Source organism: Gorilla gorilla, chromosome X, assembly GCF_029281585.2.
Source record: "Gorilla gorilla gorilla isolate KB3781 chromosome X, NHGRI_mGorGor1-v2.1_pri, whole genome shotgun sequence".
Classification (NCBI taxonomy): Eukaryota; Metazoa; Chordata; class Mammalia; order Primates; family Hominidae; genus Gorilla; species Gorilla gorilla.
The window spans coordinates 29,027,013-29,047,922 of NC_073247.2; the positions used below are offsets into that span (position 1 = coordinate 29,027,013).

Sequence of the window (20,910 nt, forward strand, 5' to 3'; positions counted from 1 at the left end):
GTAGTAGCTATGCTATTGTTAACTACCTGTACATTGTTTATACATGAATAATTGCAAAAATTAAGTATACTGACTTCGATGGTCTCTACATAACTTACTGAAACAATTGGTCATAAGAAAGGCACAGTCAGTCCCTCCCTTGATAAAGGAATCTCTAGCAAGCTCTGTCACTCGTTCAACAGAGCAATAGATTTTTCTCTTCATTTGGACCATGCATTTTTATGCTGATCATCAGTCCATAATTTTAAACTTTGTTTTTTATTCTGTCAATATTCTTGAATCTTTATTTAGCAGGGATAATACTTTTGGAATACCTGATGATGTATCTTTGGTCAATAAATTGGTTTTTGTCTTCTGATCTTTTCTTTTATCATGTCCCCAGGAAAGAGAGCAGGATGAATGCCACTTTGTAGGGGAAATTCCTTGAGTATTAAAGGAGAAATGAAGGACAGCCCATTCAAATGTCAAAGGAATGTGGGAAGAACAGGCAGAGTTAGAGCAGGCAGGTGGTCAGGTATATATTTCTTGTCATTCCCCGCCCCCATCACCTTAGGGAACTGAAATTCAAGGTTTAGGGGGTGGGTAGGTTGAAGGTAAGCCAAAAGTGAAGGAAGCTTATGCCCCATCCCCCTCTTGTAACTCAGGGGAGAAACAGTCTTGCAAGGCTGCTTTAACACAATGTAAGCAGCCACAGCAGAAGAAAATGTAGCATGCTGTGGTTAGGTAAAGAGGACTGCCAGGCCTCCTTTAGCTGGTGAGTGGCTTCTAAGGAATCCCAAAGTTACTTCACACTCCAGGTAGCTGGGTTGAGAGCCAGTGAACCTGTCAGTGGGAAAGATGTGTTGAGGGGCAAGCTGATACCCACACTGTAGCTGACACTGATTGAGCTAGGTCTTGGGTATAAATGAGATTAAGGAGTTTAGATGTCTTTGGCACCAATTAGAGACAGATCAACTGGGGTAGATCCATGGGCTCTGGGCCAAGAGAGCACACCTGAGTCTACAGCCTCCTTGAGCTCCAACAGCAGCCTCAGGCCAGTGTCTGGGGTCCACGCCTATAAGGAACCTTGTCTTGGAGACCTGAGAACCTCTACCTTACTACGGTGAAGTTCTGTAACCCCACCCACATCCATACCCACAGCTGCCATCTTGGTAGAAGCAGGGAGAAAATGGAAAAACTTAACATTTACCTGAACAAGACTATAAACCAGAAGGGACTGCACTACCATGTAATGCAAGTTAAAGTCAAGTGTGGGGGCTTGAAAAGCAAGGTTAAAACAGTTACAGAAAATTTAAAAGCTACATTTTCTTGGCACGGGTTAAATTTAGTGAGCTATAAATTACTGTTCCTGCCGCAGCAAGATAGTCTTTGATGATATATTTCCTGCATTTAAATTTAAATTTTGTATTCTTCATTCACAGTGGAACATAGCTTTTAAGTCCAATGATTATCTGAGGTTTAGATTGCCTGCAGTTGGCATGCCTAATGCCATCTTGGTCTCAGTTACTTGATCACTAGAAGTGAAATTTTCATTTTCTCGCCTCATTGTTATAAAATAAGGACAAAATGAAATAGTAACACAATTGCACAATAACTGCAGTATAGACGTGATGGTTAATACTAAACTGAAAGGCTGTCTGACAGGCATCACTGCCATGTAGTCTTCAAAATTCTCATTCATTTGCAGACAATTTGGTGTAGACAAGGTGGTTTGAGGGTATCTACATATAATGTTTGAAGATGTGGGTTTTAAATAAAAATGAGATGCATCTCAAATTTTATATGATCTATAAGTATGGAGCTAGATTGTTTTGAAAGTTCACCTTTCTCTCTTTCCATTGAAAATTGTTGGTATTTTCTGCCAGAGGGATTAAGGAAAATTGTTCTCTGAATGTCTCATTTTTCATTTTGATAACTATATTTTACTTTTTGAACATTTTATTAATTACCGAATCTATAATATGAACATAGGGTAGTAAATTTATATTAGTCCTGGAACTATGAGGTAAATTATTTTTAAGTGATTCATCTTGAATTACCCACTTATATACAATAAGATGTACCCATTTTTAGTGTATAGTTCTGTGTAAACTAGCCCTCTTAGTTCATTCTTTGGCATTATCAGCCAGCGTCCCTTCAGGCTGATACTGTAATAGTTACAATGGAGCATATTACAAGTACTTACAAAGGATTTCTGGATATGTGGGTTTGTTTGCATTTATCAATTAAGTGGTCCAAGGCTTTTAATACGGTTTTGTTCTCACATTTGTGGCACTCAAATATCAGCCATCCAAGGTGGCCCCAAGTCTCATAGCCTTACTAGATACCTTGACATTATTATTATTATTATTATTATTATTTGAGACAGAGTCTCACTCTGTTGCTCAGGCTGGAGCACAGTTGCAGAGTCTCGGCTCACTGCAGCCTCAACCTTCCTGGCCCAAAGGATCCTCCTACCTCAGCCTCCCAGGTAGCTGGGACTATAGGTGTACACCACCACACCCAGCTAATCTTTTGTAGTGTGTGTGTGTGTGTGTGTGTGTGTGTGTGCAGAGACAGGGTTTCACCATGTTGCCCAGGCTAGTATTGAACTCCTGGGCTCAAGCGATTTGCCTGCCTCGGCCTCCAAAAGTGCTGAGATTATAGGCGTGAGCCACCACACCCTTCCGAAGCTTTCTAAAGCATAGAAAAACAGATCTAATATGTCTCCTAGGGAATCTGTCCTTAAAAAAACCGGAATGTGGCCAGCTTACGACTGTAATCCCAGCACTTTGGAAGGCCGAGGCAGGTGGATCACAAGGTCGGGAGTTTGAGACAAGCCTGGCCAACATGGTGAAACCCCGTCTCTACTAAAAATACAAAAATTAGCCGGGCATGGTGGCGTGTGCCTGTAATCTCAGCTACTCAGGAGGCTGAGGCAAGAGAATTGCTTGAACCTGGGAGGCAGAGGTTGCAGTGAGCCGAGATTGTGCCATTGCACTCCAGCCTGGGCAACAGAGCGAGACTCCGTCTCAAAAAAAAAAAAAAAAAAAAGAAAGAAAGAAAAAAAAAAACCCAAAATGTATATATTTGCATTCTGTGTTCTTGGCGGGTTGGTTTTTCCTTATATACTAAGGAATGTCTTTTTCTTTTAAAATTATGGGAGGAAAAAGTGTTAGGCTATGGTAGAATTAGTAACTGATATCCAAAGAGAAGAATGAGCCAGGCCAACAGGATATATGTTTTACATTGGCGACACAATACAGTAAGATGTTTGGACTAGCTGTTCTCCTTTTTTTGCTGAGCACATTTTGGACCAGTTGCATTTATTTCTCAACTACAAGCTTGCAGTCTAGTAGTAGAGTCAGACCTTGATCAAGTGATCATGTAAATCTGTAAAGGTGGAACTTTAATGCAAGTTATAAAGAAGAGGCGCTTGCTGAGAGAACACCACAGGGCCTTCAGATCTCATCAAGGAGCCGTGGGAAGGCTCCTCTGAGGAAGTGAGGATTGATTGAGCCAGGATCTGGGGGATGAGAGAGGGTTGAGTGGGCAAGGGAGGGCAAAGCTTGCAAGAACAAAGGGAATAGACCCTAAGGCAGTAGAGAACATGGCAAGGAGAGACGTGACTCAGCAAGCAAAGGAGACCTAGGGAGAGGAGGTGGAAGAGCTACCTGGCCTGCCATGTGGAGCAGCTGCGACGGAGTTGTCAGGTTAGTGGAGTTAGGGAGAATTTTAAGGGGAATGGTGGAGCTTGAAATCAGATTTCCTTTCCCAAGGAAGAACCTGGTTGCTGAGGGGATGAACATATCAGAAGGGCTGTGGCAGTACTGAAGGTGAAAGTACCAAAGGCTTGACCGGGGGTAGGAGGAGCATTCAGGTACAGGACAGTGGACCCATTTGAAAACAATGTAGGAGGCAAAACCCAACAGCACTTAGTGATAGACTGGATGGATTTGGTGGTGCAGACAAGGGAGATGTCAACAGTGATCCCAAATTTCTGGCTAGTGTTTACTGAGATATATGGGACAGGAGACAGGCCCAGGTTTTGTAGGGGAAGATGCAGAAATGGTTAGGCATTCTGTCTGAATATTTTACACTCATACATTCTCATTTTACATCTCAATAAAAGATTCATGGAGGTCAGATCCAGCGCAGAGATGGTAGAAGAGATTTTATGTCTTATTGGAAATAATGAGAAAACAGAGTTGTTGTGTTGGAAATGTATCACTGACTTGGCTTGAAGGCAGTTTTGTGTGTGTGTGTGCGTGTGTGTGTGTGTGTGTGTGTGTGTGTGTGTGTGTGTGTGTGTTTTGGAGACAGAGTCTCACTCTGTCTGCCCAGTGGCTGGAGTGCAGTGGCGTGATCTTGGCTGACTGCAACCTCCGCCTCCTGGATTCAAGCGATTCTCACGTCTCAGCCTCCCGAGTAGCTGGGACTACAGGCGTAATTTTTTTGTATTTTTAGTAGAGATGGGGTTTTACCATGTTGGCCAGGCTGTTCTCGAACTCCTAACCTCAAGTGATCCGCCTGGAAGGCAGTCATTATCTGTACAAAGTCTCTTTGTGAGATCCCACTTCCCATGTCTTCCTTTTTGGCTACCTGCTGTCTCATGTTCTTGATAAAGTATTAGTATTTTCATAAGACTATCCTCTTTTTAGAGATGGTACATGAAGTAAATACACAGTTTTTCTTGTAATGCTTTCTAAATTATAAGAGTTTTCTTAAAGTACTCTTAGCGTACCATTTAATTCTAATTTTGAGCAGGTTAGAGTTTACATCAATGTTTCCTGTAATAATAGCTCCATCATGTCAACCTTAATAGGCAGTTTTGCCAGGTATTTATATATATATATATATATTTTATTATACTTTAAGTTCTAGGGTACATGTGCACAACGTGCAGGTTTGTTACATATATATACATGTGCCATGTTGGTGTGCTGTACCCATTAACTCGTCATTTACATTAGGTATATCTCCTAATGCTATCCCTCCCCCCTCCCCCCATCCCGTGACAGGCCCCGGTGTGTGATGTTCCCCTCCCTGTGTCCAAGTGTTCTCATTGTGCCGGGTATTGGTATAGACTTGGTGGGACTCTGCTAAATTGTTTTTGGCCTAATGAAAACCATTCCTGAAATTTTTAGGAAAAAAAGAAAAAAGGAAATATGTTTTCAGTATACCTTTTGGTATATTTCACTGTCTTTTTTTTTTTTTTTTTTTTTTTTGTGAGACGGAGTCTCACTCTGTCGCCCAGGCTGGAGTACAGTGGCGTGATCTCAGCTCAGTGCAACCTCCGCCTCGCAGGTTCAAGTAATTCTTCTGCCTCAGCCTCCCAAGTAGCTGGGATTACAGGCCCTCACCACCACACCGGGCTAATTTTTGTATTTTTAGTAGAGATGAGGTTTTGCCATGTTGGCCAGGCTGGTCTCGAACTCCTGACCTCAGGTGATCCGTCCGCTTCGGCCTCCCAAAGTGCTGGGATTACAGGCATGAGCCACTGCGCCTGGCCATTTCACGGTATAATATTTTAATGGAACCATATTACAAAAGTTATTATAAAACTAATCATTGTTTTATAAAAATGAGTGTAGACATTTTAGTGTTGTGATAATTTTAATAATTTTTGGAGAATGAATCTTTTAATCTTCTCTTTTTCAATTAAAAGTTTCTTTCATAGCATATTAATCTTTTCAGTAAAGCTTTACCTGATCTCCTCAACAAGTGATCATTCTCAAATTTTTTTTTATTATCATACTTTAAGTTCTGGGGTACATGTGCATAACGTGTAGGTTTGTTACATAGGTATACACGTGCCATGGCATTCTCACATTTTTAAGGGGGAATGTTTGTAGGGAAATACCACAAAATGGTTAAAATGAATAAACTCGAGCAGAGTTTCTTACCCTTAGCACTTTTGACATTTGGGGCTAGGACTGTTTTAGGGACTGTCCCATGCATTGTAGGATGTTTAGCAGCACTCTTGGTCTCTACTCACTCGATCCCAGTAGCGCCCCCAGCCTATGTGACAACCGAAAGTGTCCCCAGATGTCTTGGGGGTAGCACAGTCACCCCCCAAGGGAGAACTATTGAACTAGATTTAGTTTTTAATCTCAGATACAGACTGTATTTTTTTAAGTGGTTGAAAAAAGATACATGCAATAGCATATGCTAGTTACATGATTTTTAGTGCACAAAACAATACAATTTATGGGCAAATTCATTCGTAGTGATAAAAATGTGTGGGAATGATACTATCAACTTCAGGATAGAAATTACCTCTGGGTAGAGGGAATGGGAATGAATGAAGTTTTATTTTTGGCATTTTACATTTCAAAAGGCAGGAGATCCACAGCAAATGAGCCAAAATATTATCAACTGTTAAATCTGAAGGGGATATACATTTTTTTCTGTATATTTGCATGATCTTTTTTGAACTCCTGTGGCATATCATATAACACTTGTTATACTTTTTAGCTTTTGTCATGCATTTTTAACTTACTGTCATGCGTTATTACATACCAGGTTGTAGACTTCTATGTATATAAGACAGCTTCATTTACTCACTCATGTCAAACACAGGATACAAAAGAAAACCTTACATAAAGCAGAGGTCCAATAAACATTTGTTAGTTGACTGATTGAAACGCTCTTTTTCTTTGGTATAGATTTTTTGTGTGTGTGATTTGGTCTGAAGTATTGAAATTTAGCAGTAAATCTAACTTTTAGTATTGACAAGCTATGGTAGTTTTCAAATAATAAATAATATAAGTCAAGATCTCTAAGGAATTTCCTGGAGAAATCTAGCTTTTGTCACTGAATATCATGGATGGTATTTTATATTTCTATAGTACTTGGCAAATGCATATTAGCTCTGACCTGCTATAGAATGTATCCTGTGCTTGAATTTCCTCCCATTTTATAATTTTATTTATAATGTAAAAATAAATACTTTTGGACTAAGTTATTTTAGAAGGTTTCTACACAGTAAAAAAGATAAAGATGGAAGTAATGAAATACTTGCCTGTACTTTTCAGTGTATAAATATTATAACATATTATTAGAAAACTATTTTGAAATGTTCATTGGTGCTAACATTTCTCTTCAGTGATGTGTGTGTGTGTGTGTTTCAGAATCACTTTCTACAACAAAATTTACATACACATGGCTTGCAAAGACAGTATAGCATGATTATGGTTGAGAAATGGCATTCAGAATCAGTCTTCCTGGGTTTAAAATCTCAGCTCTGCTACATCTTAGCTGTGTGATCATGGGACAAATTATGGAACTTCATTAAAACTCAGTATCCTCATCTGTAAAATGAGCATGAGATCTCCTCAGAATGATGATTTGAGAATTAAGTGAGATAATCCACGGGAAGCACTTAGGGTGGGGCTTGGTGCAAGAGTACTTAAAAACAATAACTTAAAATGAAGCTTACTTTTTCTGGGACCATACTGGTCTATAAAGTAGTAGTTTCCCAGCCTGGCCAACATGGCGAAACCCTGTCTCTACTAAAAATACAGAAATTAGCTGGGCGTGGTGGCGTGTGCCTACAATCCCAACTACTCAGAAGATTGAGGCAGGAGAATCGCTTGAACCTGGGAGGCGGAGGTTGAAGTGAGCCGAGACCACGCCACTGCACTCCAGCCTGGGAAACAGAGCAAGACTCCGTCTCAAAAAAAAAAAAAAAAAAAAGTACCAGTTTCACTTGATCTTAGCCAAAAGGCTGAGAAGCGATAAAGTAGTAGTTTCTGTGTTTGTAGGGTTTTACTTATGCTCAGGGGGAGCAGACAGGATATTTGCAAATAAAACGTGAACATAAATATTTAAAATACTTTAGTTATCAAGTTATATTCCCTGCTATTTGGATGATGAAATAAAGAATTTCTCCCAAGAAAGCACTTCCTCAGAGAGCAATTAGAAAATGAATTGTAGACTATAGATGGCCCTCCGTATCAGCAGGTTCCACATTGATGAATTCAACCATCTGAGGATCGAAAATATTCAGAAAAGCAAACAAACAAAAACAACTAAAAAATACAACAATAAAAAATACAAATAAAAAATAACAGTATTACAACTATTTATTTGCATGGCATTTACATTGTACTAGGTAGTATAAGTAATCAAAAGATAGTTTAAAGTATATAGGCGAATGTGCATAGGTTATATGCAAATACTGTGCCATTTTATGTCAGGGATGAGCATCCATGGATTTTGGTTTCCTCGGGGATCCTGGAACCAGTGGCCCCCTCTATATCCTCGTAGATACTGAGGAATAACTGTTATAACCTTTTGAAATGGCTTAATCCGTGAATAGTAGAATAAAAGAGTATTTTATTCTGTTCTGTTTCATGATACCTGTTGGATATTTTAACTTAGCAAAACATTTGAAAAATAATGACTCCTGCTACTTCCTTATACAGTATATGATCAGTTTAAAGAATTCACTGTTCCAGAGCATAATTAAGTTATATAACTGCATTTTAAAATAACTTAGTAAATTGTATGGCTGTTAATACCAATTAGTTGCTTTGCCAGAATCTTAAGTAAGGCACAATTAATACTGGGAATAAAACAATGACCCAGAGCTTTAGACAGTCAGCAACGCAAGTGAGTTGATGATTATAAGTCTCTCTGTCTAGTATGATTCTCTAGTGATTGAGGCTTGATTTTTATGGGGTAGAGATCTTGAGAATATTGAAGGAACTGTAGGCTCTCCAGATATTTGTATTTGTTAGTACTCAACATTTATTTTTTATTCTCTTTCTGATTTTTTTTTTCCAGCTGGGGAAATTTATTCTGGGAAATGTGAAATGCCTTGATATAGTTTGTTTACTCATGGAGACAGTAGTACAATTCAGGAACCTTTATCTAAAGTTACCTAGTCTCTCTGTTTGTGTTCCAAAGTACATAATACAATTCTAATTTTAAGGTAGAATTAAGGGTGAGGCATGGAATTATCATTAATAGATTACTGATATATTTGATCACATTCTCAGTTTATTGCTTAAGATGTCGGCTTTTAAATACTTCATATTTTAAATAAAGACACTGAAACAAGTAGCAAACTATGCCTATCTTGCTAACTACAGCTGGTGACATTCTGTTGCAGACGTTGTGGGGGCAATGGTATGCTTTTACGAATAAATTAAATTCAAAACAAGTTTTTCAGAGTTATTTTTTGTATGTTTTTCTCTTTGTCTACACCTTTATTATATATAGCATCTCAGGGTGGTGGTAGAATAAGTAATAAAGCTTGGCGTGTTACTTCCTACCTCTCCATTAAATACCCATGAAGATGTTAAATACCCATGAAGTTCTGCAGATTAAGAAACTAAACATCGAAGATTGCTAGCAAAGTCCAGGGAGAATTAATTTTATTAGCAGGACTGGGTTGAAAACATAGTCTTGAACATCATGCTGTTCATCCTACTTTGTGAACCCAAATCAGGCCAGATATCCAAAGGGAGTAGGAAATGCCTTGGACCCATGCTCACAGGAACTGAAAAATAAGCAACCATCTCACTGAGGTTAACTATAATCTGACACTGCTAGAGCTGGAGTTCTCACTCCCCTACTAGCCTGCATTAACATCTGCATTTCCAGATCTTTGCAGAGACTAAAATGTCCTAAATATAGTAAGGGAAGAAGCAAAGAAGGATTGGAAAAAGCATGTACCATCCTAGGATTCGGAGTCCCCGTGGCAAAGTGTGGTGAAGGTAAAGGGAAGGGAACAGGCTGTGCTTAGAAATGTGGTCTCCAGAATGCCACGAGGTAAACAGCTAATGAATGGCATGTGCTCTTCTGGCTTATTCAGAGAACCCTGCCCAGGCAGTTTAGTCTCAGACCAGCCAACCCCAATGAGAAGGATGTGTGCTAGCAAGCCAGGTTCTAAAATCGGGCTGGGGTGCATCAGTTCATATTTGAAGTTCAAGTTGAGGCCAAATGCCAGTCCTGGTGGATCTCTTTCCATCTTAGTAAGGATGAGGTTTTTTGTTTTGTTTTGTTTTGTTTTTTGGGAGATGGAGTCTCGCTCTGTCACCAGGCTGGAGTGCAGTGGCGTGGTCTCGGCTCACTGCAACCTCTGCCTCCTGGGTTCTAGCGATTCTCCTGCCTCAGCTTCCCAAGTAGCTGGGATTATAGGCACGCGCCACCATGCCTGGCTAATTTTTGTATTTGTAGTAGAGATGGGGTTTCACCATGTTGGCCAGGCTGGTCTTGAACTCCTGACCTCGTGATCCGCCCACCTCGGCCTCTCAGAGTACTGGGATTACAGGCATGAGCCACCGCACCTGGCCGTAAGGATGAGTTTTAAAGGGTGGAGCAGAGAATACACTGAAAAGATACGGGAAGAGAAAACATGGCTGTGAAGATTTACAAGCAACACATGGTTCTGAAAATGACCTTTTCTTTTTTTTTTTTTCTTTTATTATTATTATACTTTAAGTTTTAGGGTACATGTGCACAATGTGCAGGTTAGTTACATATGTATACATGTGCCATGCTGGTGTGCCGCACCCATTAACTCGTCATTTAGCATTAGGTATATCTCCTAATGCTATCCCTTCCCCCTCCCCCCACCCCACAACGTCCCCAGAGTGTGATGTTCCCCTTCCTGTGTCCATGTGTTCTCATTGGTCAATTCCCATCTATGAGTGAGAACATGCGGTGTTTGGTTTTTTGTCCTTGCAATAGTTTACTGAGAATGATGATTTCCAATTTCATCCATGTCCCTACAAAGGACATGAACTCATCATTTTTTATGGCTGCATAGTATTCCATGGTGTATATGTGCCACATTTTCTTAATCCAGTCTATCATTGTTGGACATTTGGGTTGGTTCCAAGTCTTTGCTATTGTGAATAGTGCTGCAATAAACATACATGTGCATGTGTCTTTATAGCAGCATGATTTATAGTCCTTTGGGTATATGCCCAGTAATGGATGGCTGGGTCAAATGGTATTTCTAGTTCTAGATCCCTAAGGAATCGCCACACTGTCTTCCACAATGGTTGAACTAGTTTACAGTCCCAACAACAGTGTAAAAGTGTTCCTATTTCTCCACATCCTCTCCAGCACCTGTTGTTTCCTGACTTTTTAACGATTGCCGAAAATGACCTTTTCTAACAAACCAATAAAGTTAAGACATCTGCTTAGTCTCCCAAAAGAAAGCCAGGAAGATATGACCTCTACAGAGAGTGAATAAGCTAAAACAAGGCAAAAAATGCAGAAGTTGGCTGAGATAAGGACAAGTGAAAGAAGCCTAAAATGGATAAAACAAAATTGTTTAGCACTTTCTAACTGATTAATGTTCGTTTACTAAATGTTTATTGAACACCTACTATGTGCCTGCTATTCTAGGTGCTGATGATGCAGTTGTGAACTTTGCATACTAAGTACAAAAGCTTAGTACAAGACATACTAAGCAATTATGAAAGATCCAACCTAGAAGTTGTAAGGTTTGTGGTGGAAAATAATAGAAAAATAGGAGTAGAAACAACGTTTAAGGTTGCTATAAGAAGACTTTTCTAATTTCATTGATTTCCAGGTATTATTGATTCAAAAAATACACACATACACACACACACACACACACACACTCCTCTAGATATATTCCGAATAATTTAAAATTTTTATTTCAAAGAAAAGTAAAAGTCCTAACAGTATTTAGGCAGAAAAAAAGAAGTGATCTATATTGGAACAAAATCCAAATAGGCCTCATACTTCTTTTCTACTACAAATACCAGAGACTTTCAGGTCATTGTTCCCCATTTGATGCCTTATGTGATAGTATTATAATTTCTTTATGTTAGAAAATGGCAGCCCTTCTTTTTAGACCCTTAATTTTCTTCTTCTTGGAAAAATATCTTATGTATATAGATTTTGTTACAAGAAGACACTTTATTCCTACCTGCATTAAGTTGCTTTAATAAGCATACAGACTCTGGTGTCTGTGATGTGAATGGCATTTTCCAGGGCTTTATGGTACACTTAAGCTTCCAGTGACTCTGAAGAATAAAAGGTTGCCTTCCCAAGAATTCTGTGCCTATCAAGTTGCCATGTATACGTGAAGATGTTCAAAAATGCAAAGACTTGAAAAATAGGACACGTTGTCAGAAAACCTTTCAAAGATGTGCTCTGGCTGAGCAAAACATGAATGCAAATCAGTCACTCAAATATGTATAAACCATGCAAGGAAAGGACTGGTGGTAAACAGTGAAGGAAACTGAATATGTAAAAAAAAAAATTATAGCTCATGTATCTATAATTACAAATTAAATTCAACAGTCAAACCCTGCTCTCAAAAATAAATATATTTAACAAAATGGTATAAGAAGAATCAGTGTCAATAACCTCAGATTAATTTAAAACAGTTTAAGGTCACAATACTTTAAAAACTGGTTCTGGCATAAGAACAAATCAGTAGCCTATACTAGACTAGGCTAGAGTCCACTAGAAATCTCTGAAAGCACATCTAGTATCTATATGTAAGGATGCTAAGATGTAACAACTAAAAATTTCTGGTAAAGGGTATTGGGAAAATTGATTTAGTGTTTAGAAATTATATTAAATCTGGGTTCTCTCAACATGTCATATATTAAAATAAATTACAAGTGAATAAAGATTTAAGGAAAGAAATAATTAAAATATCAAGATACATAAATGCAGATGAATATTAACCATGCTCAGGCTAAGTAAGGACTTTGAGCACAAAAGTAATGGACATAATTACAAAGGCCTATATCAGTAAACTTGACTATGTAATAATTTATATTCAACAACAACAAAACTCTAGTGATCACAGCAATCTGGGGAAAAGATTTGTAACAGAATTTGTCAACAAGTTCTCATCCATGAATCAACAAGAAAATATTAACCCTAGTGGACCCGATTTCACTTATTAAAAGAAAGCTTCTCTAATCTCATTGAATGCCAGAGAGGTTTTTTTAAATGATTTTATTTTGCTTTGGCAGTGGGTGTAGAGTAAATATTCTTATACACTGCTGAAGGGAACTGTGACATGACTTTTTTTGGATGTCAGTTTGTCATTATATATTGGGAGCCTTTAACATTCATACCCTTTGAACCGATTATATCACTTATAGAATTTACTCTGTGGAAATAAAGATGCAGATGTTGAAGTATGTTCATTAATAGACTTGTTAAATAGCCATCCATGAAAAATGGTGGTTTTAAAAATAACAGCTTGAAATGTTGCTTACATAATATCAAGTGAAATAAAAACAACATACCATAAGATGTCCAATATTACTACTACCATTTGAGAAAAATTTACTGGAAGAAAATATACCAAAATATTAGCAAGGGTTAATTTTGTAAATGTCTTCTCTATATCCTTTTTGTACCCTTTATATTCTTTTTGTATTTTCTGTAATGAGTTTATATTATTTTTATAAGCAGTTTGAATACATGTGAAATGTTAAATTCTTTCCAGTATCTTCTCTTAATTGCATGTGTTTTTCACTAAACACTGAATTGGTTTAACGTAGAAAACTTCATCTGTTCGATTTCATTCTTTAAGTAAATACATAAACCATATCGGGGGAGGCAGAGAAAGTGAGTTTTGAGGAGAGAGGATTTTCATGGTATTCTTGAAAGGATAAATAAAAGAATAAACATTTTATTTGACCCCCATTAGCCATCTGCTTTATACAGTAAATTGTATTTATGAGATGCCAGAGAAAAATAACTAATGAATTTATTCAAGGTGGTATAAATGTGCCAGTTACAAATTTAAATTTGTAGTCATATCAGTGGACAGTTTTGAACTGAGTAAGATCTTTTATAAAATCAGACAAAGTTTTAACGCTTAGGGTGCAATGAAAGAAATGTATGTGGGAGTCTTTCAGTTAGAGTAGAATATAAGATGGAACACTACCTGGAACAATATTCATTTGAGATGTGCGCAGTTTTTCTCTATTTCTGTAAGCTACATCTTTGTGCTGTGAGAAAAGCAAGGGGAGGTTCCTGATATGGTCTGTCCTTTCAGTTATGCTGTAGGTAGATTGCTAGCTAGAGCCATTTGAAAAGGAGCAGGGTAAGAACATGATATCAATGTATTATGGGAGAGTAGCATACATGAAAGAGTCACCTTTGTACTACGTGGGATAATATTCCAGCTGATAATCTCCTGCATTACTTAAAATTGGCAGTTCTTCCTTCCCAATAATAAAATACCTGGAAGAAGGAGTTTCTTTAAGTCAGAAGATCCATTAATGTACAAATAAGTTGTACCCTATACATACAAGTAAGTTGTCTCTACCCTACAATCCTATTCCTTCATTAAAAACAAAAACACAGTACCTTTAAGAAGTATCTTTTTCCTCCATAATTTATAGCACTTGCTTGGTATTGTGTTTAATTTTAAAGTTTTTGTTTTGATGCAGGGACAACGTTTTATTAAATATTAAAAGATTTGATCTGAAACTGTCCCCACTTAGAGTAAAAAAGAACAGGCCTGAGTCATTCAGAAGGCTTTTATATGACATGTTGGCTTTGAAGAATTTGTATTAATTATTTTGCCAAAAGCTTTTTTATTCCTTTTATAGACCAGAGTTGAATAAAAATTGTTTAGTTTAGTGGTACTTAGTTCTTAGCATTTCCATTTCCTTTCCAGCCCTTGTTTTCTTTCCTCCCAACCAAAAACCACAAAAAAGATTTTCATATTTTCTTTTAAAGCAGAATTCTGTTATCTCTTCTGTTCAGAAGAGATAAAGGCAGGACGAAGGTGATGATTGGTATTTGGTGATGGAATGTTTATCTCACTTTGGATTTGCAGTGACCGTCAATAGGGACGAGCTGGTGAAAATTAGATATGCTTGTTAGCATTCTGCTACCAGCAACTACTGTGTATTGGAGAGGCCCTTTCTTGGTCTTAGAAGGCCAATTAAAATGTGTCTCTGGACTTCAGAGGGCAGTACAGATGACAGTCTGCCACTCATCCTGGCACTTTTGAGTATCCTCAAGACACTGACACTAATGATTTATGAGTTACGCATATTCTGTCACCATATCTGCTCTTTGCTCCACACCCTCTCCCTTTCTCCTTTCCCTTCCTTGACAATGATTGTGGGGTGATAAGAAAGAGATTTTGGAACCAAGAAATGAGGGGTGGCGGGGGAGAGGAAGATGATATATTTTTAACACTCTGGCTTCTTGCTACTCTGTCCCAGAATATACCCCCAGGCAATTGGAATCCCCAGTCGGAAAAACACTGGAGAATGACTTTCCTTCTGCTTCTTTTCCCTTGCAGGAAACACATGAAATTGTGGCGATCAAGAAATTCAAGGACAGTGAAGGTAGATATATATATATATATATATATCTGTATATATGTATTTTTCCTTCTGTATAAAGTTTTTATACATAGAGTGTGGAAGAAGTGGGATCTAGCTGGTCAGACACTGTCTATTCCTGATATTTTGAAGTCACAGTCTCAGAAAGTGAATATAGCTTATTTCTTATGCTTTGCTTTCAAACATTTAGTTCCTTTTATGTGAATCTTTTCAAATCTCATGATATTAGAAAATTCATCTTTTTATTTTAAGGTTGCAAGCAGCATTGGAAATCTTGCTCCAAAGGCTGGTTAGAAGGCATGTTGTTTATGCTGTTTCTAAATATTATTAAAATAAAAAAACTGGCTTCAAGTAAATACTTCTGTGGGTCCACATAAATAGCAAGTACTACGTGAAAGATTTCAGTATTGGTTACTGTGATCTCCAGCTCCTAGTCAGAGTTAGAAATACAAGGATATATTGAGGGATTGATTTTATATTTAGAATAATGCATTGAGAGAATAAAAGCTTTTTAAGAAGAAATACTATGCTTAGGGGCCTTCATCACATCCAGACCATTTCAGACAGAGTTGTAAAATTACCCCATGCTGGGCAAGAAAGTTTAAAATAATGCATTTCAGTAGTTCATTAGTTTTAAAATCTAGACTGTTGGCCATCCAAAGATAGCCAAATAGAGAAACTGATAACAAAAATAGGTATGGCCTTTAAGGTGCTCTAGACAACATTTTTTTCAGACTTTTTGGACTGAGACCCACAGTAGAAATATGTTTCATATCCTAACCCAGTGTCCGCACACATATGTAACACTATATGTAAATGAAGCAAAAATGTCACGAACTTCATTTTATGAATGTGAAGCTCTCTACTTTCTGTTCTTTCCTGTTCATATAAATGCCTATTGTGACATCAAATGGATTGATTTCACTACTAGTAAGTCAGAGCCTGCTATTTGAAAAACTATGGTCTAAGAGTAAGAAGTACCAACACTAAATCAATCTTCATATCTAATTAGAAGTGTGGAAATAGCAGTCATAGCTTACCTTCATCAGCACACATCCCCTAAGTGATGTAAGACAACCAGCCTCTATATTTATGAAGTTTCATCACCCTCACCTCAAAGGCTTAGCAAACATTAAATAACAAAAAGGGACTTGCTCCAGGATAGATATAGTAGTATTTGATGTAATCCATCTCTGATGTGCTAGTTATATGAAACACATGCATATCAGCTGGGAACTTTAGCAGTCATTGTATGGGCAGGCTTAAAGGGAAAGTAAAAAGTGGAAGGTAAAAAAGAACTTTTTGCTTGTTCTGGGGGGACAAAAAAATCTTGCTTCAAATGGGATATTTGTGGTCTAGCAGGAAGCAGTAGCTCCAGGCTATCCCACTGTGATACCATTGGAAATGAGCTCTTTGAGCAGTGACTTTGGGTCAACAGGTGGCTGAGAGACAAATGGTGATTTCCTAAAAAGAATGGTTGCAACAGTAGATCAAAGCACAACCTTCGCATGCATGTAAAGGCTTCTGGCTGTGCATTCATCTTTCAGGGCATATTGGCAAGCATCAGTTACCACCAAAAATAATAACTGTCATCAAATTTTGTAAAAAGTACAATCTAGGCCATGTATGCCATCTTTTTTTGTTTCTGAGACAGGGTCTCACACTGTCACCCAGGCTGGAGTGCAGTGGCGCAATCTTGGCTCACTGCAACCTCCACTCCCCGGGCTCAAGTGATTCTACAGCCACAGCCTCCTGAGTAGCTGGGATTACAGGTGTGCGCCACCATGCCCAGCTAATTTTTTGTATTTTATTTGTAGAGACAGGGTTTCGCCATGTTGCCCAGGCTGGTCTCAAACTGCTGAGCTCAAAGTGATCCGCCTGCCTTGGCCTCCCAAAGTACTGGGATTACAGGCGTGAGCCACCTTGTCCAGCCCCATTACTTTCTTTTTAAGTAAATACCATGTTCTTTATAATCTCTGTCTTGTGCATACCAATTCTTAGCTTCAATTATATGTTTTTACCTGTGTTAATGATACCTTTAGAGTGGAAATCTAGTGTATCCGTTGAAATTCATTGAGCACTGAGTGAAGTGCAGTAAGAGTTGAGGTGTGGATACTTTCAAGAAGCATATGACCTATTAGGAGAATTAAGACCTGCAAATAAATAACAATAAAACACAGTAGAAAACAGTTATTGCCTGAATGGAGACATGGAACTTGGATCATTTTGAGGTGAGAGAAACTGTTTCTGGACATGGTGTCGGGAGTTCATGAATAGTCCAGACATGGAAAACATTTGATCTGCCCTTATTTTATTGAACCAACAAAACATTAATCTGCTCTGCCCTCATCTCTGCCAGACCCTTATCACTCACCATCCCTCAGAGGCATGCAGCCTTATCACCCACCCCACCTTGTCAATGACACCTACGTACCACCTACACATACTTCTAGAGGGATACTTCCAAAACGTTTCTGTGCCAGAACCCAAAAACATAACCAATTATTCATAAACTTTTTCATTCCAGTCTGGCCCACTTACCTACTGTTTACATTTCTCCCAGGGAGATACTAGTACTCTCTTTTTTCTGTCTTTACCCTTTTCCTCTGGCTGGAGTAGTGTCTTGCTTAATGGAAAAAAGGGTACATGTTTGGTGAACAACTCTTTTGGAGTGTGAAGTGTATATAGATAGTCTCATTCAGGTAAGGATGTCTATTCAACCCCTGGGTAAACCATTTAATTCTCAATCAGTTTATTAAATTTTAGCCAATTATAATAAAAAAACAGAGTGTCGTGATAATATTGCCCTCATTGTCATGTAGCTCTCATTAATCCCCTTTATTAGTTATTCTTGAAATATTCGTTTGATATTATGGCAGTGATTATCTAGATCTAATGTTTAAAAGTCTTAGTGAAGATAACGAAATAATCCTGTAAAAATATTGTTAACTGAAATAGGATCTGCACTTGGTCTGAGCCATGTTCAAGGTAATCCAGTGCAGATGCTCCTTGACTTGTGATGAGGCCACATCCCAGTAACCCATCATAAGTGGAAAAAATTGTTACGTACAAAATGCTTTGGCTGGGTGTGGTGGCTCACACTTGTAATCCCAGCACTTTGGGAAGCCGAGGCAGGAGGATTGCTTGAGCCAGGAGTTTGAGACCAGCCTGGGCAACATGGCGAGACCCTGTTTCTACAAAAATTTTTTTAAAAATTAGCCAGGCATGGTGGTGCGTGCCTGTAATCCTAGCTACTCAGTAGGCTGATGTAGGAGGCTCGCTTGAGCCCAGAAGGTTGAGGCTGCAGTGAGCCGTGATCATGCCACTGCACTCCAGCCTAGGCAACAGAGTGAGACTCTGTCTCCAAAAAAAGGCTTTACTACACCCAACTTACCACACATCATAGCTTTAGCCTAGCCTCCTTTAAACATGCTCAGAACACTTATGTTAGCCTATAGTTGGGCAAAATCATATAACAAAGCCTATTTTATAGTAAGGTGTTGAATATCTCATGTAATTTATTGAATACTGTAGTGAAAGTGAAAACCAGAATGATTTTATGGGTATTCGAAGTATGGTTTCTCATGAACGCATATGGGTTTCATGCCGTTATAAAGTCAAAAAATCGAAGTCAAACCATTGTAAGTCGGGACCATCTATTCTCTCACTGATATCACGGAATATTTTGTGAGAATATATGTTAATTTCTGGTAGCTTTAAAAGATTATGCTAATGTCCTACTTTCTTGTTAAATTCATATATATTCACAAATTTATAAAAAATGTTTGTGAAACTATATTTTGTTAGACTACTATTTAGTTCAAGAAGTCTTTATTATCCCAGGATGATAGATCACTATTTAAAATGGGAATCAAAATTTCATAGTAAATAAAAGTTTATTTTGGGACTTTAAGTGGGTAAAATGAAACTAAAATTATGAAAATAAGTTTATAGTTAACACAAGTTAGGTTATAGTAGTAACTAATATGCTATTTCAAGAAAGAATCAAGTGTTAACCTTTTTGGGAGGAGGAACAGTTTTTACAGTAAAATTGTAGGCTAGGCCAATGAGTAGCTTCTACAGTAAAGAGGGTCATTAAGAAATATACAAAAAGCTTTGTCAGTTTTCTCTTCTTCTTTTTTTATTCCTGTCTATGTGTCTTCTTTTTCAGGCTGTGTGTGTGTGACAGGGTCTTGCTTTGTATCCCAGGGTAGAGTACAGTAGCATGGTCATGGCCCAGTGCAGCCTTGAACTCCTGGGCTCAAGCAATCTTCCTGTCTCAGCCTCCCAAAGTAGCTGGGACTACAGGTGCGCACCACCACTCCCAGCTAATTTTTTCATTTTTTGTAGAGGCGAGGTCTCACTATGTTGCTCAGGCTGGTCTGAAACTCCTAGGATCAAGAGATCCTCCTGCCTCAGCCTCCCAAAATGCTGTGATTACAGGCATGAGCCACCAAGCCTTGCCTTTTCGAGGTTTTTATTTTCTAGTTGTTAGCAGACACAGTTCTATCAGATAATTTATCAGTGTCTTTGCCTGTGATTCTCTCTGAAAGACTTTGACACCCTGACTTGGGGGTATAGACTCCTATTAAAAAGGAAGAATGTTTGAGTAATGAAAAATTTTGTCTGAGCTTACTTCATTAGTTAATTTTTTCTTGTTTTGATGACTTCTGTTTGTTGACACTTCATAAATTTGGAGTCTGTGATAATGAGTTCTTTAAGATAACCCTAAATGATGATATTATAAGTTTGGCTATTAAGTTCCTGCAGAGAAATTTTATCTAGTAAACACCTGACCAACCAGAAGTCTCCATTGTATTAGTTCTGCTCATTGTAATAGTTCTGCTCATTATTTGGATTTTCTGAGAAGGGAAAAAATGACCATAGACCATAAAGATACTAGAGATTATTTAGTTAAAAGGTACTTTTCAGACTATGTATAAATTATAAATTTAGTCCAATTCTTCTACCCTTCCTATTACTCCCATCTTCTACAGTGAGATTTGATGTTCAGATGATAATGTATCACTGTTGTTTTGTCAACACAAGTACAAGTGTCTGCTGTCCTCAATTTATTAAATAACCCAAGAGCGCTGATTTAGATTATATAGCTTTGGACCAGCAAGAATTCAAAATATTGTCTGTCCAGCCTTTACTTTAGGAAAACCTATTGTCTAGACTTTATTTTTGACATACATTTGGACCTTCTTTTTGCTTCTTTAGACTTTTCCATCTTTCCTTAAATGTAAGGTGATGGAGTGAGGGGAGAGCCTCTCTGCTTGTCACTGGGCCTCTGTGCATGGCAAGGAGGCTGACTCCAGGGAGCTATACACTAGTCTACATTTAAGATGAAACTTAGGTTGTGTCTCTGCTTTTATATAAAATAAAATTACTTGCATTTCGTATTCTGCTGAATGTTTTCTATAGAGAACTATTTTCCTCTTGGAATGGACATATTCTTCTTAATTATTAGAAAACATTTAATTGATCATCTGTTCTGTCTTCTAATTTATTTTATTCTTCTGTTTACCCAGACACTGGAAAGCTCTATACTGATCTCTGGATCAGGAGTACTCTGGTCTCTTATTTTATATAATGGTACAAAACC

The 20,910-nt window shown here is 38.0% G+C and overlaps 1 protein-coding gene across 1 annotated transcript in view; it reads left to right on the plus strand.

Moving 5' to 3' along the window:
* The window catches only part of CDKL5 (cyclin dependent kinase like 5), a 227,369-nt gene that overhangs the window by 122,593 nt on the left and 83,866 nt on the right, over nt 1-20,910 (plus strand). Inside the window, exon 4 of the mRNA XM_004063871.5 lies at nt 15,260-15,305. Coding sequence (XP_004063919.2) covers nt 15,260-15,305 — 46 coding nt within the window. The remainder of the gene's footprint in view (nt 1-15,259; nt 15,306-20,910) is intronic.